Here is a 27711-nt window from a genome sequence, read left to right as displayed (position 1 = left end):
CAAAGTCTTTCGCATTGACCTCTGCAGAAGGTATGTATCTATACAATTTCATTAGTTTGCGAAAGTAAAATGTATTAAAGTATCTACACAAATAAATAAATCATAGATAAACAAAGAACATTGCATGGAATAACATACTCTAGAGGTACGATCGTGGACCGCTGTGGCGTTAGTTCACCGCACCCTCTGCCAGGTTCGCTGCGAGCGCTCGTTAACGGTTTTTAACACAGGTTAGCATAGGGAGTTGGGAGTCCTTATTTATTCTCTTGGTCCATGCCTATGTATCCATGAGTTCAACTCCATTCCCCACCCCATTCTTCTCATACCACACATTCCAACATGCCAATGAAGATCACTAATAAGAGCGTAATAGTCAAGTCAAAGAGGTGAAAGAGGCCTTGTGTTCGGTAGTATTGCGGCATTTCCTCTTATCACTACCTAGAGTTATTATCAAATTTGGGCAACCAGAAATTTAGTTCGCGTGATCAATTTAGACTACTTGTTCAATTCGTAAGCTAAAATCCTTAACCAGCTCCTCGAATATTTTCAGGCAATTGTAAGTATCGCCTTCTATCAACACTTTTTGATATATTTACACCTCTTCGTGGTACGCTTTTCAAACCTTGAATTTTATTTTTCACATATGTTCACTCTTCTCTATAACTTTCGTTCAGTCTCCATTGCCAGCTGCACTCAGTTTCCCCCTTCCAATAATCGTTGAATTTGTATTCATAATTTTAAGAGTTTGAGTGTAATCAATAAACACCTCTTAATGTTAAACCATGAATGAACTACTCGGCTAACATTTTTCCAAGGTTTCTTCTATTGAAAGCAAATGATTGCACACACTTTACCACCTGGGGTTCAACCCTGGTTAATCTCCCTAATAAAGCATGGTCTGAGTTAAAGAGGAAAACTTTGATTTTGAGAATTTCAACGCAACTGGAGTTTTCTAAAGCCAAGATACCATTGCAGGCCTTCACAAATGGCTTGAGTTAGTTGAACCACATGAAAAAGATGCAACATTGGCTGATCTTTAAAGGAGGGTCAGTAAATTTTTACTGTCTGACCGACCCCTTCACCCGTTCTGATGAACAATACAAGGGTCATCCCAAAAGTCTTAAGCGTTTTGCTCTCATTTCAAAATTATTAAAGATAGAGAAATTCCAATTAGAATCGATCATGAGGCATACTTTCAGCCTTAATTTAAGCGCAAGTTTTTAATAATCGGATAAACAGGATGTTTAGGAGGTCATTTTTCCCGCGCTGCCTTTGATGAGTCTCCTGTCACCTCCAGGAGCTCGATAAGGCAGCATTTTTGGAACCCACCTGGCACATTCTTTTGTTAATTCAACCATTCTTGAACAGCTCAATGCAAGACAGGTCGAAAAATTTCAGGTAACTATTTAAGCGATTCGTGAAGTGTCATTCGTTGAGCATTGCATCTTACAGCGTTTACTTATTGCACTAAGTCGCTATAGTTCACACTTAGCTTGCGATCTCGGGCTTCATCAAGCACTTCTGTTCTTCCTTTGCGAAAAGATTCACTCAATCTCCGGACATTTCCATCGCTCACTGCGTTTACCCCATAAAATGTTTGAAGTCTGCGAATAATATCACATGGCCTAGCTCTTGAGTTCAAAATCGATTTACTGACCAAACTTGACAGTGCTCGGGCTTTGAAAGTGTCATAACTTTACAACACACTTTATACAACAAGCTTGCTCAAATGTTGAAAGAACACTGATTGCACTTATCATCGCAGGCATAAAAAACAGCATGCTGAACAGGTTAACAACCTGTTAAAAAATATTGTTAAGGATTTCAATGCAATCTGTTCAGATCGGCCACACATCTTACTTATCATGTATATACCGTGCGCCTGGAGGTGGCAGGAATTGCATCGAAGGTGCCCACAAAGCTGTTACCTTATGGGCAGGGCAGACAAAAGTCATAACTCGAGTATGCAAGCACTTAGTAAAGTGAAAATTGGTATACATCACAATTAAAAACATAAAATTTTGTCAAGCAATCAGTATGCACGGTGCGCCTGAAAGGGGTTTAAATCGAAGTTGGTCGTGATTTAAAAATTTGAGCTGGAATGTCAAGAGAAGCACTGCCAGATACTAAAAACCACAATTTCGAAATCGATTATCAGAGTTTCTGGAGAAATAATCACGATTTTATGGGGTTTTTTTTCTGTAGTAGCACAAAGACGTAAAATTTACAAAAAAAATTCGTAAAAAAAGACATTAAATACACCAGAAGTGTAATGCCGAAGTAGTTCTTGCCAGGGCTTGCAGGCAACACGATGGCATGAGCCCATGTTTTAATCAATTGATCTGAATTTGTAGTCGTATAAGTAGCAAATTCCTTGAAATTTTCATGACTGGAAAATTTCTTTTACTCCTGTTTCGACGTTGCCAAATGTTGAACTTCAAAATTATGGATTTGACTATAAAATGATGGCGTTTGCACGGGATACCTTGCAGAATTTTCTTTATTTATGAGTAATTTTACGAAATGTTTCACTAATTTGTCCCTTCAAAGCTGTAAGATTGCCTTGTTGCTGTTTTACTACATTTCGACGGTGTAAGTTGGCAATCACATAACTCGGTTTGCAACGTCGCAGACTTCCTGTCATACTTTATTTTTTAAACGGAAAACTACTCAACAGCAATTCTTTAAAGCTGCCGTGATTTTTCTTCTCTATGCCAAGAATATTCTGCAGAAACTTCAAGGAATGATGTTGATTTGTTCTCCTTTAAAAAAATAAAATGGAGGCGGAGATTTTTAGACACCGCAAACGAGTTATGTGATTGCCGACTTACACCGTTGATTTATTCTGGATGAATGTACCTGTACTGCATCTTGCTGCAACTGCAAATGCTGGTTTTTTTCATTCGCTTTAGCAACTTTAATTCAAATATAATATGATACGCTATCAGTTTGTGCATGTCTAGCCTTTTCATATTTGAAGACGTGGGGTTTAGTTTTTCATTTAGAAATAAATTGCTGGGGGTTTTCTCAAGGCGAAGGGTCCTAGATTTAGGCCCTCCGATTCCTCTGCAGACGAAAGACGACTCCCGGACTCTCAAGCGAGTTTATTTTTTTGCAGATTTTTCGCATGAAAATTTCAGGAAATTTTCACCTCATATCGGAGAATAACATACTAAAAACCCATAAAATCGCGATTATTTCTCCAGGAGCTTCGATAACCGATTTCTAAATTGTGGTTTTTAGTATCTGGTAAGTAGTGCTCCTCTTGACATTCCAGCTCAAGTTTTTAAGTCCCGAATGACTTCGATTTAAACCCTTTTTAGGAGCACCATGTATGGCTTCCGTCAGAATGTCAGTACTCAGAACGCAGTTGCAGATCTGGTGACTGAAATCCTGCTGGAAATCGACAAACATAATAAGCCTGTGCTAATTCTGCTTGATAGAGAAAAGGCATTTGATACTATTACGCACAATAAGTTGATAAATAAGCCAGAGGAAATGAGAGTGAGGGGAGTCCCTGTGAGATAGCTCCGAAGCTATATTAGTGGCAGCAAGCAAATTGTTACATTGGGTGATATTGCCAGTAAAGTGACATCCTATGAAGTAGGTCTTCCTCAGGGAACTGTCCTCTCTCCCTTACTCTTCCTTATATATGTAAATGGGTTATTTAACTTAAGTGTCCAAGGCAGAGTATTTTCGTTTACTGATGACACGGCTCTATTCGTATCAGCAGGAAGTTGGGAAGAGGCTCATAAAAAGGCATCATTGGAAATTTCAAAAATCTACCACTGGCTGGAAGATAACCTCCTGAAAATGAACGCTTCCAAAACTAAATACATCACTTTTTCAGCAAACAGCCTGGACCAGCCTAATGAAATATTAAGAATCATCATTCATAGCAATATCAAAGAAGTAGACCAATTTTTAGCTAATGTTTGTTCCGAATGTGAAAATCTTGAAAAAGTTTCCGAGGCAAAATACCTCGGAGTTCACCTAGACCAGCATCTAAAATAGAATGTCTACATCAGAATGATTGACAAGAATCTTGGTTCCCCTACATATTTCTTCAAAAAACTTAGAAATGTACCTCTACTCACTTTTTGAAGGTAGTGTATTATGGATTAGTTCAGTCTACTACAACACTGTGTTACATTCTGGGGACTTGCTAATAAAACTCACCTGGTCCCACTCTTCACAACTCAAAAATGTATCTTCAAAATTCAAATATTCTAAAATTGGAGAATATATGGAAACTGAAAACTTTAAAATACCTTTCCAAGAATTTAAATTGCCTAATATTTGAAATTCCAATATAACCCACGAGGGGAAATACTGACATGTTACCTACTAAAAACAGAAAAATGTAAATTAGAATTGACATGTAAGAACATCCTTAACTCAGGAATAAAGAAATATAGGTAATAAGTTGCCGAAACAACTAAAGGAACTGATTATAGATGCGGCGCCATTCTCAAAAATAGCTTGCCACTTGAAAGCCCATATAATTAATGAACAATTTTTAGAAAATGAACAGTTGGGCCTGTTGCAAACTTTTGCTAGAGCAAAAATAAGAGTTGTCTCTTGTAGATAATGCCTCAAAAATCACGATGAGCGCATCGGCAAAATCTGAAATGCACTCATAATTTCACAATCTGCGTAAGAAATTAGCGTTTTTTAAGCTTCCCGCTTCAAAAACGATACTACGGCACAGGTGAACATTTTGTAAGAGGAGTCGCTCCATCGTCGGCGATATTCATCATGGCCGACGCTTGCGCGCAGTTCCGCGCGTAATTCGAGGAGAGTTCAAGGTCAACCAATTCGGGCGTGGAAAATATGAACGTTAACACACCGATTGTTATCTGGTCTAATCCAGTTCAGGTGTTATCTCGTCCCTTCAAACGTGTTTTGGCGGATGGGCGTCGGCCATGATGATTATTGCCGACGACGGAACGACTCCTCTTACAAAATGTTCACCTGTGCCGTAGTATCGTTTTTGAAGCGGGAAGCTCAAAAAACCGCAAATTTCTTACGCAGACTGTGAAGTTATGTGTGCATTTCAAACTTTGCCGATGCGCTCATCGTGATTTTTGAGGCATTATCTATAAGAAACAACTCTTATTTTTGCTCTAGCAAAAGTTTGCAACAGGCCCATTGTCCATTTTACATTAGTGGAATGCTAATATAACCATAAGAGTGGTTTAATTAGCATTTTTTTACTGTACAATCTACATTGAAACTTGTCGGACACTTGTTTTGACTACAAAATTGTTAAATCAGCAATTTCATTTTCTTCGTGAGAGATAAGGAAGGGGGAAGTGGGGAAAAAATAAATAGAAGGGGAAAAAGCGACAAAAAAGGAGGAAAATGAAACAAAATCAATTCAAACAAAGAGGCTCCACCTGACACAATGGTCAAGTGTCATTAGTGGACGTTTTACGAGGGTCATCCAAAAAGTAAGGTTCCCTACCTTGTATCTTCCGAACGAAAAGGGATAAATTAAATCGGTAAAATTGTACATATCATACATACTCTAAGCTTTAAAACAAGCTCAAGTTTTTGAAAATCGGTTGAGGAATTCGCAAGAAAACTCAATTTTACTGAGACGACCTCCTGTCGCCGCGTGCCCACCTCCGAGGTCAGGATGCGCGGAGAGTCGCCTTACTTCAGACTCGGCTTATCGCCTCTAAACATCAAATCATAAATGAATTCAAAATATTTCATTAATTAGGCCTTACCTTACTTTTTGAGATAGTCTCCGCATCTTTTTTGACATTTCTGGCATCATTACAGCAGCTTTTTCATGCCTTCCGCGTGGAGGGTCTCGTCTTGGCTCCAAAACCAGTCATTGTCAGCGCTCTGCACCTCTAAATCAGTTGCTTTTCGTGGTAAAATTTTTCCCCAATCCTCCGTACTCTCTTTATTTAGCCTCAGGTGACTTTCGTCTATTCCTGAGATGAAAAACTCCCACTGTGGAAAGCGATATCCAACCGATTTAGAGGTGCAGAGCGCTGACAATGACTGGTTTTGGAGCCAAGACGAGACCCTCCACGCGGAAGGCATGAAAAAGCTGCTGTAATGATACCAGAAATGTCAAAAAAGATGCGGAGACTATCTCAAAAAGTAAGGTAAGGCCTAATTAATGAAATCTTTCAAATTCATTTTTGATTTGATGTTTAGAGGCGATAAGCCGAGTCTGAAGTAAGCGACTCTCCGCGCATCCTGACCTCGGAGGTGGGCACGCAACGACGGGAGGTCGTCTCAATAAAATTGAGTTTTCTCGCGGAGTCCTCAACCGATTTTCAAAAACTTGAGCTTGTTTTAAAGCTTAGAGTATGCCTAATATGTACGTTTTTACCGATTTGATTTATCTCTTTTCGTTCCGAAGATACAAGGTAGGGAACCTTACTTTTTGGATGACCCTCGTATTTTCGTTTTCTGTTTTTTTTTTTTTTTTTTTTGTTACCTATTTCTCTATAAGCTGTGTATACCTCTGTACTAAAACGAAATTAAATTAAATTCAAATTAAAGTATGGACTATCAACTGACTGAGCCGAAAATTGTAGTAGGGCACCTAACTCGAGTATGCAACGTGAAAGAAACGTGAAAATTGGTATACATCACAACTAAAGTATGGACTATCAACTGGCTAGGCTGTAAATTATAGTAGGGCACCTGGGGTGGTGAAGGGAGGGGAGGTTTCCGGAGCTCCGGGAGCGTGCCTGGAATCGCCATGATACTTACAGTTGGATTGCATTTTGCAAAAAGGAACCACTAGCATTGCAATGTTGCCAAGATTGTGCAACTTCTTTTGTCTTGGATGAAACACCGGTTATCCCTTAATAGTTTCTATTTTACTCGCTAAAAACTGTAAATTTAAGACAAAAATTACCATCTAAATTTCATAGTTATTCACAATTTCTGCAATTTTATTGCAAAGGGTGAAGTTGCACAATCTTAGCATCATTGCAATGCTAGTGGTTCCTTTTTGTAAAATGCAATCCAGTTATAGCCTTCTCATATGTGTAACTGACCAGGCTGAAAATTATAGTAGGGCACCTGGGGTGGTGAAGGGAGGGGAGGTCTCCGGAGCTCCGGGAGCGTGTCTGGAATCGCCGTGATACTTACAGTACAACACGCATGTACGGATCATTAGTGTGGGATAGTTTATTTTCTTTACTTCGTTCAATTTTTATAATGGAATTTCTCAAAAGTGGCGGTACAGTGAATAAATGGCACCAGAATACACGCAGACACGGCTAACCAAAGGATCCAGTAGATAATTAAGAATGAATGATATCACGATATAATTAAATGGAAGAAGGAAAAAGTTACAAAAAAAAAAAACAAAGAAAATGACTACAAAAATTTGTTTTAACAGAATACATAAAGAGAGCAGAAAGTATTTCAGTCAAAGACAGAAAACAATCATGGCACCTCATCTACTTGAAATGAAACAAATGAGCGTATCACATGGACACGAGGAAAAATAAACAAATATTTAACAGCAAAGTAGAGAGACCTAACATAGGAAAAAAGGAACGTTCTCTAAATACTTTAAATGAGAATAAGTTTACACATATTCAATGTGCGGTATTCTGTGTGATGTACGAACAATAGCCCCTAGAAGTATGGACCCTAATAACTCTCTGTATAGGAGGGGAAGGAAGAGGGCTGGGAAAATTAAGTGTGGATCAAAATGATCTTTAATATACTATCTAATAGGTCTGCTGGTGCATGTGGTCCCATTCCATGCTTAAGGTGATTCGTCAAGCTCAAGTGACGTGGTCGAACTGGCATGCGATATGTATCAATTAGGTCAAAATTTTTCTAATTTTTAGGGAAATAAGGACGATAGCCTCTGCGCATAGACCCAAAAATCGGCAATATTCAGTGAAATTAAAGCAGAATAGTTTTTGGAAAAAAACCTTGCATTCGATTCAGCTATTGATTTCTGTCCGCTTTTGGAATAAAGTTACTTCCGTTTCTTCATGAAAAGCAATTTCATTGACCGTTGATGTACCGCACCTTTAGGTTCTTGCCGCATTTCTTGTTGACGCTGTATCACGTGAGTAACCGTCTAAAATAATGAGACAATTTCTACCAAAATTCCGAAGGACATAGGATACGTAATTTTCTAAAATATCTCCAAATATTTCCACTTCCTGAGGCCAGACTGTGCGGTGTAAAAGGAATCCACCATCAAGAATATATTTGCTGTTACTTGGGGCCTTATTTTCTAGTTTTGGCTCAAAAATGGCGTAAGAAGAGGCTTTTTTCGATTTCAGCATTCTATTGATGTCAAACAGGGACAGTGGGCACGGAGATCACTCATACTAAAAAAATTCCCCAAGGCCTTGTTGCGACGCCCAAAAAATGCAAATGCATTGAAATAATCGCAATGAATCACATGTAATGTCATCTTCGTGGACTTCCAAAGTGTTACCCGTGTCCACGTTTAAATTTTGGGCTATCTTTTTACGTGCTAATTTGATGCCGCCAAATTTTATCTGGGAATTGTCTCTAAGATTATAAGTCTTACAAGTTCTGGAAAAGACTTATTTTTTTAAATTTTTGATCTATTTGAAATCCGTGAATCGGCCTCACACAAATATGTAGGGCGGTAATTAGAATTAAAGTGTCATCAAAATACGTTTCCTTCCCTTCTGGTTATACCTCGTCCACAGGCTATTGCTCAAGCATCAAAATTTACTGACTGAAAACAGAATTTTGCATAGCAAACAAGGTAAGAGTACATAAATAATGCATATCATGTAAATTCCAGGCATGTATAGAGGGTGACAGGGTGAGAAGGTTGAGATACTCGGCGGCGCGGTCAAGAGTACCAGTGGAGGGTCTCTTGTCTTTGTGCAAATCAGTGTGCTGAATTAGAGAACCCAAAATTATGCTTGCTGAACCTTCTTGATGATATTTCAGCAAATTTCGACACAATTATTTCCGTATTTTATCCTGAAATCCTGCTCTTCCATAAAATATCAGCTCTCACTCAGCAGGTTTTTTGATAATTTGTAGACTTTTGACCTTGGAGCCAGGAAGTTTTTAATTTTCAATCGATCTGTGGTAAACAATCCGTCGAATCACTGAACTAAATTTTACTAATCTATTGATTGTTCGAATCGAAAGGCATTCGATTAATCAATTAATTAATCGCTAATCGATAAAATTTGCTCTAGAGAACTGTGCCTGTACTCGGATGAGCTCTGAAACCCTTAGAAGTGAACCTTTACAGAGCTCATCGAGTGATGGGGGTTCGAAATGGACCGATTCGTGCGACCTGGGCCTGGCCCCCGACTCATTATAGATGGGCTCGGTCGCACTTGTCTCGTCCCCTCGTCTCTTTTGCATCGATAAGCATTGATCGATGGCTTCGTCCGAACACCCAACATTGGCTGGCTGCATTCCTCTGCATTCGGGTGCATGGTTGCATTAGACTGATATTTAGCATGGTGTCTATGTCACAAATATTCTCAGAGGTGATCTGCAAGGTTTTCCTTCTGCACCTTCCCTGTCAAAAATTCGCACGGGGACCCGCTGGAAATGGACTCGGATTCCCATGGAGATAGGCAGTCAAGAACCAGCGGATTTGGATCCATCCCCTTGGGTTTTGTCTATCTCCATCGGAACCTGCACCAATTCTCATTAGGTCCCCATGGGGATCTCATGTGTTCCTGAATGACATTAATTAAGCTGTACCTAACACTTTGTTAAAGCTATGTACCCAGATTATCATTAGGTACCTACCTAGCTATTATTTTCCAGAATTTAAAGTAATTATTTTGAGAACAACCAATTTCATCACTATTTTATAGAAATCAGGATGAATTTAACATTCTGTAGATGTGTTCAAATTATCTAGGTTTAATTATAAGACCATCAGGCATTTTTCATAAAGAATTCAAAATCAAGATTTTTCTGTACCCAGGTGGTACAAAATCATCCACTAAATTGTTCGAAAAATATTTAAAATTTTAGTTTTTTTTCCCTGGTGGTCTGCAGTAATTTTATAAAAATGTTGGTGTCATTTTAGTTTTTCAACTAAGTAGATCAAGAATATTCTTCTTGCCGTCCATAACTTACATAAGGAACTTAAGAGGAGTCTAGGGTTGCCTTAGCTTTCGTTTTAGGAGGGTACGAGGAGGAGAGCGGTGGAATTGAAAATTGGACAAAGTGCCCTTTGTAATTCGTATTGCCCCTCTTGGTCTGCCCAGAGGGATCTTTTTGGTCACTGGTTGGATCACATGGTTCCCATTGGTCCCCATGAAATCCCTGTGGCTCCAATTGGTTTCCATTAAATACCCTGTGGGTTCCCATTGGTCCCCATGATATCCGTATGGGAACCCACGGGGCCGTTTTGACAGGGTTCCTCATGCTAGGCGGCAACGAAGAGGTTGCCTGTTAGATTCCATGTTATTTGTAAGGGTCATATCCGCAGTGACAAAAGTATGTCTGTGCTTAACAACTGTGTGGAAGAATTCATCTTCCTTTAAGACTGCATAATGCAGCCCTGCCATCAGTTTTGATCTCAGTTTCTATTTAGCAAGATATCAATGCTTTGTAACGTGTTATGGTACCTAGGTAGGTCAGGTTAGGTTTAGGTTTATGTTAGCGACTATAGGACTTTAGGATTAAGTCAGCAACTTTAGGATTATGTTAGCCACTTACGGATTATGTCAGCGACCTAAGGATTACATAATCGACTTACGTTAGTGACTTTAGGATTGGTACGTTAGCAACTCCAGATAGTCTCTCAGGTGCCTCTCACAGGCCAGATACCCAAGAATAGAGACTTCAAGGGCAGTGTCCCACAATTTCCATGAAAGTCATTATTCACCTCTTAGAACCTCCGACGGGGTAATTAATCCAATTTTTGGTACTATAGGACGATTTTCCTCGAAAAAATTGGCAACTTGATAAAAAGTTACAAAGATGATTATCGATGTACTTTTTCACGTTATTTCCAAAAATATACACGATTTCAGGTTTCCGTCGACAATAACCCCAAAAAATGGCAACAATGGATCTTTAGGCTCCCTGAAATTCATCAGAAGCCATTTTCATGGCCAAAAATGAAAAGCACGGAAAGAATAAATCTAACATTCTCCGAAGGAGGGTAACTAAAAAGTCGAAAAATATTCCAATGAGAAACATATTGAAAATTGGTCAAAACCCATGCGGTGGAGGGGGGTGTAGATTTTGCCTACGTCCCTTTGATTAACATATTCAGCATATTGAAGACAGGGTTTTATAAGGATAAATTTCGAATTTGACTGAAATTTTGATACTAGTATCACTTGTAATATTTTTCCCTTAAATAACCCCTGCCTTTATTAACGCTGACTTGGTTTTTGGTCACCAAGTTCTTCATTCCCAAGACAACAGACATGCGATCCCAAAATTCAACAAGATTTTAAATTGCTGTAAAAACAAAGCTAGTAGGTATAATATATCGCATGTCATTCTGACACACAATCCTTTCCCCATCAAATCACCGTAAATGCCTCTGTCTCTTTCGGGCGCAGTAATGATCGGGCTGGGTTATTCCCATGATTTTGAGACAAGCTTTAACTTTATCTACTTACCAGAGTTATTCTCCAGGGCTCCTGCCAGATTCAACATGAGAGATACGGATTATTGACTTGACCATGGCTTAATAAAGAATAGAAAACGGAAAATTTATCATTCTGGAGGCATTATACCGAGTGTTTCAGACCACCCGTCCATTATCTTTTTCTCGAAAACGGCGGAAAATTTAGCTTTGGGATCCTAACTTTTAGGAGTAAATCGACCCCAAAGAATCGAATGAAAATATTTTCAGCCCCCCAAAATTGTCCCTTGGGGGTGTTTGGGGGGGGGGGGGGAGGTGGCCCCCGTCTCTGGCGATTTTCAAGTACGAAGGGTACGTTCTGACTTTGGATTCGGAATCTACGGCAAAAAATAAGAGCATGTTGATTTTTGCACTTTATCCCTAACCCCCCATGTTTCTGAGTTCCGGGGCATTTTTGAGGCTATTTTCAATTCGATGCTGCAAGCGGCCAAATTATTCAAAATCTAAAAGGCTCCTGAGAGGAGAGGTCAATGACCTTTTTATTGATGTGCCAGATGACCCCTGTTGCTTCAAAATTTTAAGGGCCACGACCCGCCTAAAATTTTGGGGCTTTGGAGGCCCGTAAGTCGAAAATTTCAAATGGCAAGGGTATGTTTTGACTTCAGATATGGATTCTTCGTGAAAAGTTACGTAGAATTGTCATGGCGCACGGCCTGTTTGCTCCAAATTACTGAACAACCCTATTTCTTCATGAGAAGGCGTGTATTTTTGGAGAAAATAAGGGGCAAAAAAAGTTTGAAGCGAACAGGCCATGCGCCATATCAATTCTATGTAACTTTTCGCGTAGAATCCATATCTGAAGTCACAACATACCCTTGCCTTTTGAATTTTTCGACTTACGGGCCTCCACAGCACCAAAATTTTTGGGGGGTCGTAGCCCCCAAAATTTTGGAGCAACAGGGGTCATACGGTACATCCATAGAAAGGTCAATACCTTCTCTCTTAGGAGACTTTTAGATTTTGAAATTTGAATAATTTGGCCGCTTGCAGCATCGAATCGAAAATAGCCCCAAAAATGCCCCACAACTCTAAAAAATGGGGGTTTAGGGATAAAATGCAAAGATCAACATGTTCTTATTTTTTGCCGTAGATTCCGAAATCACGTAGTCAAGAAAATTCAAGAAGTCAGAACATACCCTTCGTATTTGAAAATCGCCAGAAACGGGGGGGGGGGCACCCCCCCCCCCCAACACCACCAAGGGGCAATTTTGGGGGGCTGAAAATATTTTCTTTTGATTCTTTGGGATCGATGCACCCAGTGAAAGTTTTGGTCCCGAAGCTCAATTTTCCGCCGTTTTCGAGAAAAAGATAGTGGACGGGTGGTCTGAAACACCCGATAGATGCTGTAAAACTTTGCTATAGGTTCCGAACATCAGGAAAAACAGTGTGCTTAGACAGTATAATAAAATAATGTGAATTTAATAGAGTGAATATTATATTGCTGTCTTGTTATTGTTTATCTTGTGACAATGGACCACTAGACAAGGTACGAATTTAAGCAATCTGATACATGTTTCCTAGCCAGAATTTCACGTAGAAGACGACTCGCGCAACAAAACTTACTGTAACCAACTCCTAACGAAGATATTAACGTTTTTATTTCACATTGGTCACGAGGAAATTGAACTGCCCGCTCACAAGAAACTCAAAGCTCTACGTGAGTCAAATCGCGCACTACAACGGCTTCAGCAAGCTTCTCAATCGAGCAATGTTCATTTCTCACCATGTGTTGTTTAAACTATAAGCAATTTGCTATCGCTGGGCCAAAGCGTCAAGATTGAGGTTGCCAGATTTTCATCACGCACAGACTGTCATGATAACATTTAGCCGTCGATGTGAATCACGTAGAGCATTGAGTTTTCGTGAGCGGGTGGTTTAAATTCACGCATCAAGAATCATTAATTATCTTCGTAAGGAGTCGACTTCAGTAATTTTCGTTGTGCACATCGTGGTTTACGTGACATTTTGGTTAAGAAACATGTATCAGAATGCTGAAATTCGTACCTTGTCTAGTGGTCCATTCAATAATTACCTTATCAAATTCGTTTTATTTTTTTATACTGCCAAAGCGCACCGTTTTTCTTGATGCTCTGAACTATTAACCTACAGGGTGAGCGAAAAGTCCCCGACCCCCCCCCCCCCCTCTAACTTTTGAACGAATTGAGCTAGGGAAATGAAACTTTGGGAATGTTCCTATCTTAAAGGGGACCATCTTTTGGGGGGGGGGTCAAATTTTTTTTGGGGGGACCTTTTCCCCTCAGGGGGGGGACGGGGGCCCCCCAACCTTTTTTTTTTCAAATAGCAACCCCTATCTTGTGATACCTCATTCGAAAGAGCACAAAAAACTAAGAATTTTGGCGCAAACCGTAGATGAATATCTTAATTTTTGACCGAGTTATGATAAGTCAAAGGTCAAATTTGACCTATTTTCAAAAAATCATAACTCCGATTCAAATTATCGTAAAGAAAAAAAAACGGGAAAATTTACCAAATTGTGTCCGCTTTTAAGTAAAAATTGCAAAAATCACTTCGATTTAATTTTAAGGGGGGGCTCGGACCCCCAAATACGTCAATTCAAAGGTCTTTCAATTTTCCCGCGAAATAAGCCAATTTCCCGTGGATTTGCCTCCACATTATCTCAGTAAGGTCAAAATCAGTTCAACATTACGTTGGCAAGTCCCCAAATTTCGGGAAAAGTTAAAAAAAAATGATATTTAAACGGTCAAATTTAATTACCTTAAATTTCGTTTTTTTTAACTTTTCCCGAAATTTGGGGACTTGCCAACGTACTGTTGAACTGATTTTGACCTTACTGAGATAATGTGGAGGCAAATCCAGGGAAAATTGGCTTATTTCGCGGGAAAATTGAATGACCTTTGAATTGACGTATTTGGGGGTCCGAGCCCCCCCTTAAAATTAAATCGAAGTGATTTTTGCAATTTTTACTTAAAAACGGACACAATTTGGTAAATTTTCCCGTTTTTTTTTTCTTTACGATAATTTGAATCGGAGTTATGATTTTTTGAAAATAGGTCAAATTTGACCTTTGACTTATCATAACTCGGTCAAAAATTAAGATATTCATCTACGGTTTGCGCCAAAATTCTTAGTTTTTTGTGCTCTTTCGAATGAGGTATCACAAGATAGGGGTTGCTATTTGAGAAAAAAAGGTTGGGGGGCCCCCGTCCCCCCCTGAGGGGAAAAGGTCCCCTCAAAAAAATTTTGACCCCCCCCCAAAAGATGGTCCCCTTTAAGATAGGAACATTCCCAAAGTTTCATTTCCCTAGCTCAATTCGTTCAAAAGTTAGAGGGGGGGTCGGGGACTTTTCGCTCACCCTGTATAACCAAGTTTTACAGCATCTGATGGCACTTGCCTATTTTGAAAGAATCCAATTTTTTTTTTAACAGCAAAAAGTTTTTTGTCCACTAAATTCTATCTGTCATACATATATCAAGGCATGTAAGTAGATAAATGTACACAATGGCAACCCAAGGACATAGATATAAAATAAGACAAGAATCGTCCCCGCCCTTTCTTGTCTTATTTTATATCAAGCCATATCCATTTCCTCATGAATAATAACCTAAATGAAGCACTGATTTAATTTTATTTTAGTATTTCATCATGGACATCACCAGTGAGTCGCCTTTAGAAGTACTTTCAAGAGCCGCCTCCATGCGAGCAGTTCAGGACAATATTCTAGGTCTACCTCCATCATACGGTGAGTGTTGTATCCATGATGTTGCTATTTATTTTCTAGGTTTTACTTCTTCAACATAGTACTTACTGTATTTGTTGTCTTTTGTATGTGCATCAGCAGGCCAATTATTGAAATTATGTATTCGTCTGGTGGACAACAGGATTAGATTAAGATGGATTGGAACGATGTGATTGGACGTCCTTGCCGTCTAGCAGTAACAAGATAGCAGCTAGCCAAGAGACTAAGCCCTCTGGACCTTGGCCACTAGGCATCTCTTGACTCTGAAACACCCCCCCCCCCCCCCGGGCGCCTTACGTAATTAATGTACGGCCCCCAACATCAGAAAAGAAAAAGAAAGATCTCCTTGGGAATCAGTCTTGAAACAAGTGCTCTGCACTGTTTTCGATTGAAACTTTCTGGAAACTGAGCGCTCCACCCCATTTTTAGTCTACTGCCAAGTTGTGCCTCCTCCATCGTCAGGTACATGCATCCTCTTGACCCCCCTCGTTTCTCACCCTATTTTTATCCGACTAAAAATGAGCAAAGAGTAAATAGCAAGCGCTTATTACATGAATATCTGAAAAAGGATAAACTTTCGTTTCCAATTGAGGAGCTCTCCGGAAAAAGGGCATATACCGAAAAAACGCGTTGTGAGAAGAATGCATTTGAAGTTTTCATTCTTACTCTCTGAGCATTGATGATGACATACATCGGAACTGGGGCACTCATATCAACGTTCATACACCCTAGAATGAATAACGATCATTGGTAAAACTTACACTTCTTTCAGTATTGTGGGAGGAATTTTTTAAAAATTTTCCGTTTTGTGCCCTTTTTCCGGAAATGGATCGGTGGTCATGGGTTTTGGATTTTAAAGCTGAATTTTTGAGTCTTGAACGTTCTACTGGGTCGATTTCCATGATTACTAGCTGTATACCCGCGCCTTGCGCGGTAGCTGTACCGATGTCGATACATTCATGATTATATTCGTTTCAAAGCTGTTTATCGTTGAAGGATAGTCGCGAGGCCCATTAGTTTTTGATCCTTTATTTTTTTAAATATTGTTTTTTCGTCCAATACGGGTACAACCAGATCAATTGCAGCTCCGCGCCTTGCGCGGTAGCTCTTACTTACCTCTCTTATTCATCAATTTAGCTATTCCTTTAATTTTCAACGTGTAATGTTGTAATTTTCAATAATGCTACTAAAGTTCTTTTAGATGTTTATCCATTCAAATAATTCATTATCAATTTAATTAAGAACTTACCTTCAGTAATTGCATAATTTCCCAAATTTAGTGATGTATGTATGTTTTTGATTGATTTAATTTGAGAAAGTATGTGCATATCATATATATAAGCTCCGAGACCTCCTAATTTTGCGTAACTGGTAACGCTTAGTTCCAGCGTTCTACCGGGCCGATTTTCATGATTTTTGCGACCATCGACGGGCAATTGTCTCTAGATAAGCCAACTCTTTTCAGATTTTCAAAATATGGTCCAGGTTTTTTTATATCACGTGGTAAAGTTGCCAATTCTCCCATTTAAACAATGTAAATTTATACTTTTTGTCATAGTTCGTTTGAGCGTTCTACCGGGCCGAATTCCATGATTTTTGCTGTTATCGACAGGTAATTGGCCCTAGATGAGTCCGCTCTATTCAGATTTTGGAAATAGGACCCAGGTTTTTTTACAATCACGTTATAAAACTGAGCGAATTTACTGTTTGCTCCGGAACTGCTGTCGCTATGCGCAGGAGGATGCGCAGTGGCCGAGGAGGCTGTGCAGTGGCTGAGTAGCCTGCGCATCAGCTCTACTTATGAACACAAGATTCGCTTTCGGCATTATAAGATGAGCGGTGGCCGAGTCGACTAAGACGTCGGATATTCCTACGTTTTTCAAGACGTGGGTTTGATTCCTGACTCCTTAGCTACTTTGAAATATGACCTGATTATCATAAATCGTTGTTTTACTGCAATGTTTCATTAATCAGTCATTGCAAAACGCGTTATTTTGACTTCAAATTTTTTTTTTTTTTTATTCATCAAAAACAAAAATTATTTATTCTAAAAGTAAAGTATACCTCATATCGTAATTTTTTCGGGAAAAAATAAAATCACACCAAAAACACTTCCGTGTAAAAATGACCCGCCAAGCTAAAAATATAAATATTCGTCGCCTCAAAAGCAATGATATCAAATGAAGTAGACGCCAAGCAAATTTCCTGATTATAAATTGTAAGTTTCTCCTCCCTTCAACATTATTACCGGAAAAACGAAAATTATGGACAAAAAAAAATAATTTAAAAAAGGGATACAAATTTATCATCTTTTTTTGTAGTACAATTGTACAAAAAAAATGATAAATTTGTATCGGTTTTTTTAAATTATTTTTTTTTGTCCATAATTTTCGTTTTTCCGGTAATAATGTTGAAGGGAGGAGAAACTTACAATTTATAATCAGGAAATTTGCTTGGCGTCTACTTCATTTGATACAGGGTTATTCAAAAGTTACGCACCACTGGCCATAACTTTAGTTCTAATTATGATATCGATTTGCGGTTTGTGGCGTCCTTCCTCATATCGAGGGGGAAACTTTTTGAGGTACTTTTCAGTTCTTCATCCCCCCCAGGGGGAGGGGGGGCGGGGGGCAACTCAAAAATTTCAAATGGCAACCCCCATCATGTGATACTTCGTTAGAAAGAGCATGAAAAAAGAAAATTTTTGGCGCAAACCGGAAGTCGATCTGACCCCCTGTCAAAAGTTAGGGGGGTCCAAAGGTTATTTAGGGGGTCCGTTAGGGTGTTTCTTATTTTTTAAATTTTCGAAATCGAAGGAGGTCCTGGTCTTAAAAGTTGATGTGTGGATAGATTAGAAGCCCTGTGCAAGGAAAAAATTTTAAAACAATTTTTACCCGGTGCTCAAACGACTTAAGTGACACAGGTTGAAATTTGAGGTTTTTAGACAAAATAACACTGTTTTCTAGTGGAAAACGCCGAGTTACGGTCCTTAAGAACGAAAATTTCGTCCGTTTGGTCGTATCTGCAACACAAAAGCCGCAAAACACCCGAGAAAGGCGCGCGCAAGGAAAGACACTTGGGGCAAAATGGACGCGTTGCGCTGCGGCGCGCCCCGGGCCACCACAGCCCCCCCGTAGGGGGGGATGGGCCTGTTACAATGAAACATTGCATTAAAATGCGAAAAGTCACAGAAGAGCTTCAAACTTAGCATCAAATCCGAGTGGAACTTCTTGCCGATGTTAACGCAAACGCAGCCTGCGACTTCAAAGTGAGTTTTCAAAACTCTTAGCCCCCTGCCCCCCTCATTTTTGGTTGCAGAGCGGGTAAAAACCGGGAAATTCACTACAAATAATGCCCGAAACTAATGTCCAACTTGAGGAGGACCCTTGAAACGTTGCGATCAGTCGGAGCATTGGAATACAAGGACTGCCACCCCCTTAAAGTACGGAAACATCCAAAACACCCCCGCTGCCCCCCTCATTTTTCGTTGCGGAGCGGGTAAAAACCGGGAAAATCGCCAGAAATGATGAACCGGTTCTTACCAGCTCTGCAACGAAAAAAGAGGGGGGCAGCGGGGGTTTTATGGATGTTTCCGTCCTTAAAGTGGGCGGCAGTTCCTGTGTTGCAGTTCTCCGACTGAGCGCAACGTTTCAAGGGTTCTCGTCAAGTTCTACAGTGGTTTCGGGCATCATTTCTGGCGATTTTCCCGGTTTTTACCCGCTCCGCAACGAAAAATGAGGGGGGCAGCGGGGGTGTTTTGGATGTTTCCGTACTTTAAGGGGGTGGCAGTCCTTGTATTCCAATTCTCCGACTGATCGCAACGTTTCAAGGGTCCTCCTCAAGTTGGACATTAGTTTCGGGCATTATTTGTAGTGAATTTCCCGGTTTTTACCCGCTCTGCAACCAAAAATGAGGGGGGCAGGGGGCTAAGAGTTTTGAAAACTCACTTTAAAGTCGCAGGCTGCGTTTGCGTTAACATCGGCAAGAAGTTCCACTCGGATTTGATGCTAAGTTTGAAGCTCTTCTGTGACTTTTCGCATTTTAATGCAATGTTTCATTGTAACAGGCCCATCCCCCCCTACGGGGGGGCTTTGGTGGCCCGGGGGCAATTGGAAGACTTCGGTATCAGACTTGGAGTATTCGAGGACTCTTTGAAAAGAGAAACGGTATGTCCAAGAGCCGCCGAAGCTACTCTAAAAAATGAAGGTACGGACCCCCTAAATAACCTTTGGACCCCCCTAACTTTTGACAGGGGGGTCAGATCGACTTCCGGTTTGCGCCAAAAATTTTCTTTTTTTATGCTCTTTCTAACGATGTATCACATGATGGGGGTTGCCATTTGAAATTTTTGAGTTGCCCCCCGCCCCCCCTCCCCCTGGGGGGTCGAAGAACTGAAAAGTACCTCAAAAAGTTTCCCCCTCGATATGAGGAAGGACGCCACAAACCGCAAATCGATATCATAATTAGAACTAAAGTTATGGCCAGTGGTGCGTAACTTTTGAATAACCCTGTATCATTGCTTTTGAGGCGACGAATATTTATATTTTTAGCTTGGCGGGTCATTTTTACACGGAAGTGTTTTTGGTGTGATATCATGAAGTTTTTCGTATAAATGATCCCAACAAATAAAAGGAGCAGAATAGTCTGATTTTTATACCTACTTTTATTTCGTTTTCAATCTAAGAGAGATTTGAAAACTTCTGCAGTGTCTGATAGGGTATATAGGTATTGATGAGCACTTGAAAGGTACCTAATTAATGAAATATAATGTAATTTCTTGACATTTTTAAAGCAAATTTTTAATAAAAATATTGGCCCGAATTTTAGCATCTTCCTCGATTCGAGACCTCGTTTGGATCACCTCCAACTTTCACCTCCAACTTTCCTCAAGTGACTATCGCTGGAGGAAGTCTCGAGATTTTCGTAAGGGAGGTCCTGACGCCCCTTTAGGGAGATCTGAGGAAACTTTAAAAAAAGTGATGATTCTTTTTTCTGGCTGTAATTTTTTCACCAGGTGGGCGAGAAAAAAAAGCGTAGAAGGAAATTTTTTCTCGTTGTCTTGATTCTCCTTCTTTTTCTAGAAACATTTCCATAAATTTATGCTATATTTCCCTTTAAAGAGAGACTAGAGGTCATGGATGTCCACTTTTATCCGAGCTGTCGATCATTCATCAAGTCATACTGAGCTGCTGTATTCTTATTTCTTTTTCAAAAAAGACTTAAGAGAACTCCAGTCTTGCTTCTGAAATGACTTGAGTGACACGCTTTTGGAGACGACTTAATTATGCCTTCATTGTCATTTACGCACTTATTTCGTCAAAAAGGATGTGAGCGGCCTGAGGCTTTTTGCCTCATAAACCTATGTACATTCTGACAAGAAAATACGTAAGTACGTGGCTTTCGGTTAATGTTCTAGAATGGCTTAAGGGGCATTTTTTTTTAAATGAGCTAAGTCATCCGATCCTGTATTTTTATTGTTCAAGTAAGATTTACAAACTAGGTTTTTTTTTTTTTTTTTTTTACATGACTTGAGAGCCACGCTATTCCAAAACGACGTAAGTTCTGATTGATCCGTGGTTAAACTACCCAACACTGAATTTTCGGTTTTTTAGTGAGAAAAATTTCTGAGTAACTCATTATTCCTCCATCCTTTCCTCTCATCTCTAGGTGCCTCTCTACAAAAAAAACACAAAAATTAACACATCGGATCAAACGTGGCCATACTTTTTCATTCAAATGAAGCCAAGAAAGGATAAATAATGGATCTCAGATTCCCAACAACTGAGAAATGAGTCTTACAGGAACATACTTAAAAATAATTTCCACTGGTTAGGGGTTGGGTCCTGGTTTGGGCCTCCAAAGAAATGAACTCCTTGAGAAAATTAGAATTTATGTATCAGGCAAAATCCAGTGATAGCATGGGTACCTGGTATTGCTAAAACTATTTGCTTGAACTATTTGAAAGCATGCACAAGGACACTAACAAAAATATGGACACGCATCCTTTGACATTGTGCACCTTGACCCTCAAAAAATAAAATAAAATTACCATAAAAACTAGAAAAGAAACGAATTAATGAGAAATGTTTTTAATGCAGGGTAGAATTAAATGAAAAAATTAGTATTACCTACTTGAATAGTCTATTCACAGATCCTGAAGTAACATAGATCAATTTTGTATGTCAAAAAAAATCATTTGATTGAGAAATTCAAATGTTTCTGAGGAGAAGGAAAGAGATCACTTTTAACTTATGCGCACCTTCACCAAACTTATTATAGCAAAGCAGGTACTCAAACGAAAATGCATGTTTCAAGTCAAGGTTGACAAGGAGCTTAAAAGAAAAACTCTGTGCTCTGGAAGAGGGAAAGTTGAAAAGCATGATGTCATAAATACTCACAGGAAATTGAACTCTTTCCACGCAATATTGTAGAAGATTTGAAGGATGAGAGCGTATATGGATAAAAGAATTCAGAGGCTGATGTGTTGCGTTGAAATTGACAGCTGTGGACAATCAATCCATGGTCTCCGCAAATTTTTGAATATCAAATCAGCGGAGAACCATGATTTTTGAATGAGACAGCCATTAGCTGCCTATACAAACTGACAAGGTAAATTGCTTTCTGAAAAGGCAGCTAAGAATTGGCGATCTTGGTAATTTCTTGAATATGACGCTTGATGAGAATAGCATTCAAACCATGTCCCTTTGCTGCGACGAGATAGGATTAGCGAATATGACTCAGCAAGTACAGATTCTGGGTTCACTTTAATAACTTAGGGCCGGGATCAAACCACGCACATCTTGATTTCAAAGAAGTTTAAGCACTTAATATACCAACCCAAAGAAAAGCATCATGATAACAAAGTCCTGCAATCAGTTCTGCGCCTGATGCTGTTAGAGCTTGCTCATCGCATGTTGAGACTAATGTAATTTTCTGATCAGCTCTGAATCAGCACCACTTAATAACACGTTAATACATGGTAACAGATGGCACCATTGGCGAGTTGTGACAAAAACAATACAAGAGCTTTATAGAAACATACACTCAGCGAGCTCAACAACGCAACGCTTACTAGAATAAGACAAATTTTCATGAGCGATACGAAACACTTTTAATGCAGACAATGCTCATGATTTTAGAGGCCACGTTGAAAACTAATAGTAAATCATGTTCAGTATCTGGAAGACGAAGAAGAATATCATCGTCATAGTCACAAATCAGTTTAATACAGTTAGTCCAGGCAAACAAGGAAAAGAGCCTGCAAAAATCCCGGGTAGCAATGTTTTCATCGATTCCTATGTAATTTTTGACGCTGAATTCGAATTTCAACTTTGCGCCATTAAATTCGGACCGGAAAGTTGCCAAATTTGGCAAAAATGGCCTAAAATCGGCCTTTTTTCCGGATTATGGCCTGTAACTTGCCAAAAATTGATCTGACGATAAAATTAGTTATTTTCAGAAATGAAGCTCGTTAAATTTCCTACAAATCAGTTCCTATACATTTTTTTGCTCAGGGCAAAATTAAGCGCGCTGGCGGGCTCCAAACTTTGATAAATGAGCGAAAATTTGGTTTTTTGCGGGTTAAGGCCTGTGACTCGTCCAAAATTGATCTGACGACAATTTGGTTGTTTTAAAAAAAAGTTCGTTAAATTTCCCATGAAAAAGTTTCTATACACTTTTTTGCTCAAGGCAAAACTAAGCGCGCTGACGGGCACCGAACTTCGAAAAATGAACGAAAATCGCGTTTTTTTGCGGTTTTTGCAAAAATCCCGGGTAGCAATGTTTTCATCGATTCCTATGTAATTTTTGACGCTGAATCCGAATTTCAACTTTGCGCCATTAAATTCGGACCGGAAAGTTGCCTAATTTGGCAAAAATGGCCTGAAATCGGCCTTTTTTCCGGATTATGGCCTGTAACTTGCCAAAAATTGATCTGACGATAAAATTAGTTATTTTCAGAAATAAAGCTCGTTAAATTTCCTACAAATCAGTTTCTATACCTTTTTTTGCTCAGGGCAAAATTAAGCGCGCTGGCGGGCTCCGAACTTTGTAAAATGTGCGAAAATTGTGTTTTTCGCGGTTTTTGCCCGATGTCTCCTGTTTTAATCGTCCGACGAGTAATTTCTGGACAAATTAAGTGCAGATGATAAAATTTACACTTAGTGTAATGAATTGATGTAAATAATAAGGATAACCCAACACATTACAGTATGCGCAATTTTCGCACATTTTACAAAGTTCGGAGCCCGCCAGCGCGCTTAATTTTGCCCTGAGCAAAAAAGTGTATAGGAACTGATTTGTAGGAAATTTAACGAGCTTCATTTCTGAAAATAACTAATTTTATCGTCAGATCAATTTTTGGCAAGTTACAGGCCATAATCCGGAAAAAAAGGCCGATTTTAGGCCATTTTTGCCAAATTTGGCAACTTTCCGGTCCGAATTTAATGGCGCAAAGTTGAAATTCGGATTCAGCGTCAAAAATTACGTAGGAATCGATGAAAACATTGCTACCCGGGATTTTTGCAGGCTATAGCCCCTTTCATGGCTTATTTGCCTGGACTAAGTGTCGAGTGCTTAACATTGACTCGATAGAACTTGCGCTTGTGGAAACCAGCTGCCAACTCGGCGAATCACAATCAAGTGAGGGTATCGTTTATAATGCTTGATAAGTTACCTGAGAGAAAGAGATATTCCTTTCCTATAAATCACATGTAGATAGTACAGTAGGAATGAAATAATAAACCATGGGGTTTTATGGCTAGTAACTAGTTGAGATTGAGACGCGGATGTTTGGATGTGGCTACACCATCAACTTTTTCCGAAGAATAGATAAACCACGCACTTCCGAAAATTTCCACTCAGAATTCATGATGGTATAAAGGTACATGATGATGATGAAAATAAGGAAGAGAAAACAAAGGCTTAGTCAAGGCATAGCAACAGTAGGTATAGGTAAAGGGGCTCTAGGTGTGTAGTCTGTATCAGCTGTTTCCTCAAAGACGATTGGGGTCCGGTGGAAGCTTCAAGTGCTTGAACTATGATTATTTAGGACTAAATCACATTTAGCAACATATGAACTACAGAGAAAAAGAATTAATAACTTTAAAACGATTACAATTCACACGTTTTTTGACAATAATTGACACTTGACACTGAACACCTGTGATAACAATAACATAACCACGAATGGCCAATGGCCGCCGTGCCGTAATGGCATGCGAACTCTAGCGTCAGAAATAACTTATGACCCGGGAACTTATGAAAGAAGCCGCTAAACTTTAATATATTCCGAATAAATTCCCAAATTGTTCTTTTATTGACACTGAATGAGTTTATTCAAGTGTTTTTGTTTTGGTTTGATAACAAAAGCGCGCTACCAATGAGAATCGGCAGCTATAACCAGGCCTGGAGTTCTAGAAAACAAAGGAAGTCCGGTAGCGTTTTATAATCTTTAAAACGTCATATCTCCGTTAATAATAAGTTTTGAAACATCAGACACCAAAAATTGGGACCTTTGAATCTTGAAGAATCATTATGCCAAATTTCAACATGATCCTTTGAGTAGTTTTTTTGCTACGGGGTGATAAAAGTTAAAAAGCAGCGAAAATCGGCAATTAACGAAGGAAGTCCGGTGGCGTTTTATAATCTTTAAAACGTCATATCTCCGTTAATAATAAGTTTTTAAACATCAGACACCAAAAGGTATGGCCTTTGAATCGTGAGGAATCATCATGCCAAATTTAAACATGATCCTTTGAGTAGTTTTTTTGCTACGGGGTGATAAAAGTTAAAAAGCAGCGAAAATCGGCAATTCCTAATATTTTCTGTAATGTATACCGTCGACCGACGGTTATCGGGTTATCGCCCCGCGTGTGTGTGGTTGCTGCAGAGTCGTTTGAAGGCGTTTTCCGGTCTTACTCTGGGAGGTTTTGTTTGGTTGTTCTCCTTATATTTATATTTTTAGCTTGGCGGGGAGATCTACCGATCTCCGTGATCAAGATTGATAGAAGGGTATAAATAGGGCCGCAAAGCGGCCCATTGACGGCGTGGAGCGCCTTCAAGGGGGTTGGGCCGCGTAGCCCCCTAGTTTGTTATATTAATGACACATACTTCCACAAATTTAATTCATTCGAAATTTAATCTATTTAAAATCATCAAAATAATCAAAATAAAAAAATTAAAATAATCAAAAAATTTAATCAATTGTTACTGCAAGGTTGAATGTAACTGAATTAGGATGAACCTAGATTAAACGGGATGAATGCCGTTTATCTCTATCGATCCTATTGCATCTGGAAAATGGCGGAAACTTGGTATTACGGACGTCTACGGTTGGATTCGAATTAAACTCGTGGTCCTGTTGGTTTTTGGTTTGACAAAAATGACTCTTTCGCATTGCATTTCCGAAATGTCAAAAACTTTCAAAGCTATTTTAAAATATTAATTGTAAATGGACACAGATTGTTCCATGTGTTTGGTGAGTTTGATATGTTTGGTATGTTTGATGTGTTCGGTCTGTTTGGTGTGTTTTGTGTGTTCTATGTGTTTATGTGTTTTCTGTGTTTGGTGAGTTTGATATTGTGTTTGGTGTGAAGCCCCCCAAGTGTTTGGTTGTGGGAAGTTCTTCAGCCCCCTGGTGGTTCAGCTCCTTGGGTGCTAGGTAAGGCAGTCCAGAGGGGTTGGGCTCCTTGGTTGCTAAGAAGATTATTTCCCTTTCCTCAAAATTCCATCATTTAACCCGGTTAATATCAATACATCCCATTTTATCCCTGTCTATCCCGTTTTATATGGAACGATGTATCGAAAATCGATAAGCAATATCCTATTTCAGACATATGTATCCAGTTTAATCCTTATCCATCCCATTTCATACTGATTATTGTTCTTTTCTTAAAATTCCTGCATTTCATCCCGGTTAAAATCAATACATCCCGTTCTATCCCTTCTGTCCTGCTTTATATTGAACGATATATCGAAGATTAATAAACAGTACCCTATTTTATCCCTACCTATCCTGTTGAATCCTTATCCATCCCGTTTCACATTTTATCCCGGTTAATATCAATACATCCAGTTTTACCCTTGTCTATCCTGCTTTATATCGAACAGTATATCGAGGATCGATGAAAAATACCCTATTTTATCCCTATCTATCCTGTTTAATTCTTATCAATCCCGTGTCAAACTAATTATTGCCCTTTTCTAAAAATTCCAACATTTTATCCCGGTTAATATTAATACATCCAGTTTTATCCTTGTCTATCCTGCTTTACATCGAACCATATATCAAAGATCGATGAAGAATACCCCATTTGATCCCTATCTATCCTTTTTAATCCTTATCAATCCCATTTCACACTAATTATACCCCTTTTCTTAAAATACGATCCCGTTTTATCCCTATCTATTCTGCTTTATATCAAACGATGTATCAAAGATCGATAAACAAAGAGCTATATCCTCCCTTTCATCCCGGTTAATGAATATACATCCCGTTTCATCCATGTCGATCCTGTTTAATTTCGAACGATATATCGAAGAAAGATAAACTGAAATCCATATATTGAAGGATGGGACATATTTACTTTTATACCTATCTAGTGTATTTTATCCCTATCCATCCTGTTTTATAAATATACTAGCCATTCTAAACGCGCTTTGCGCGTCCTTCACGGCTAACCAAGAGGTGCACCCCCTGGACCCCCGATTACTCGCTACGCGAGTGGCTTTCGGCTCGCTCGCCATTTTTCTGAGTAGTTGGACATTTGATCACTAGGATGTATACATTTTGGAGTCTCTCAAGACAAAAATATTTTGTCACAGAACCTTGTTATCGGAGCGTGCCTTCATTTGCACATTAATAAATATATGGAGATGAAGCGATGATGGGGATCGATCATATCTTCAAAAACGCATTTGACGGGGACGTCAGTCCCATTGGGTAGAGAAAAGTGACAATCTGTGGCTCTTCTTCTGCAATTTGACTCGCTGAGGGGGCATAAGTTCATCTTTACTTCCTAAGTAGATTATCGGTGGCGTCGGAGTCTAAAAACTGCTCAATGATAGTGTAATTCGAGTTCCGAATCGCTGAGAGCCCACTTGTGTTTTTTGCTAATACTTTCATTGCATATAAAGAGCCTCGCCAAGTTTCGCCCCTTTTTTTTATACCCGAGTTAGTCAACCGGACAGTGCTCAAATGAAAGCCTATGGTAAGGCAAACTTCCATGCAAAGTTTCAACTTGAAGTGACCCCTGGTTTAGGCTGTACAGCGTTGCCAATTTTCCCGTTTCATGTGCTAAAATCAACGATATTGGACTATTAGTCCGGTGCATAAGTAGACTAGTACACCCAAGTTGGTCAACGGGACAA

General features: G+C 39.3%; 1 protein-coding gene across 1 annotated transcript in view; it reads left to right on the top strand.

The window, feature by feature from the left end:
• The first annotated feature begins 298 nt into the window (after nucleotides 1-298).
• Nucleotides 299-27711, top strand: part of LOC109030723 (uncharacterized) — a 58312-nt gene continuing 30899 nt past the window's right edge. Inside the window, exons 1-2 of the mRNA XM_019041821.2 lie at nucleotides 299-556; nucleotides 15240-15345. Of these exons, the coding sequence (XP_018897366.2) occupies nucleotides 15249-15345 (97 nt within the window). The 5' untranslated portion in view covers nucleotides 299-556; nucleotides 15240-15248. The remainder of the gene's footprint in view (nucleotides 557-15239; nucleotides 15346-27711) is intronic.

This window comes from Bemisia tabaci, chromosome 1, assembly GCF_918797505.1.
Source record: "Bemisia tabaci chromosome 1, PGI_BMITA_v3".
NCBI classification, from domain to species: Eukaryota; Metazoa; Arthropoda; class Insecta; order Hemiptera; family Aleyrodidae; genus Bemisia; species Bemisia tabaci.
The sequence above is the reverse complement of the archived record's forward strand: the minus strand, read 5'-3'. Positions and strand labels throughout refer to the sequence as shown.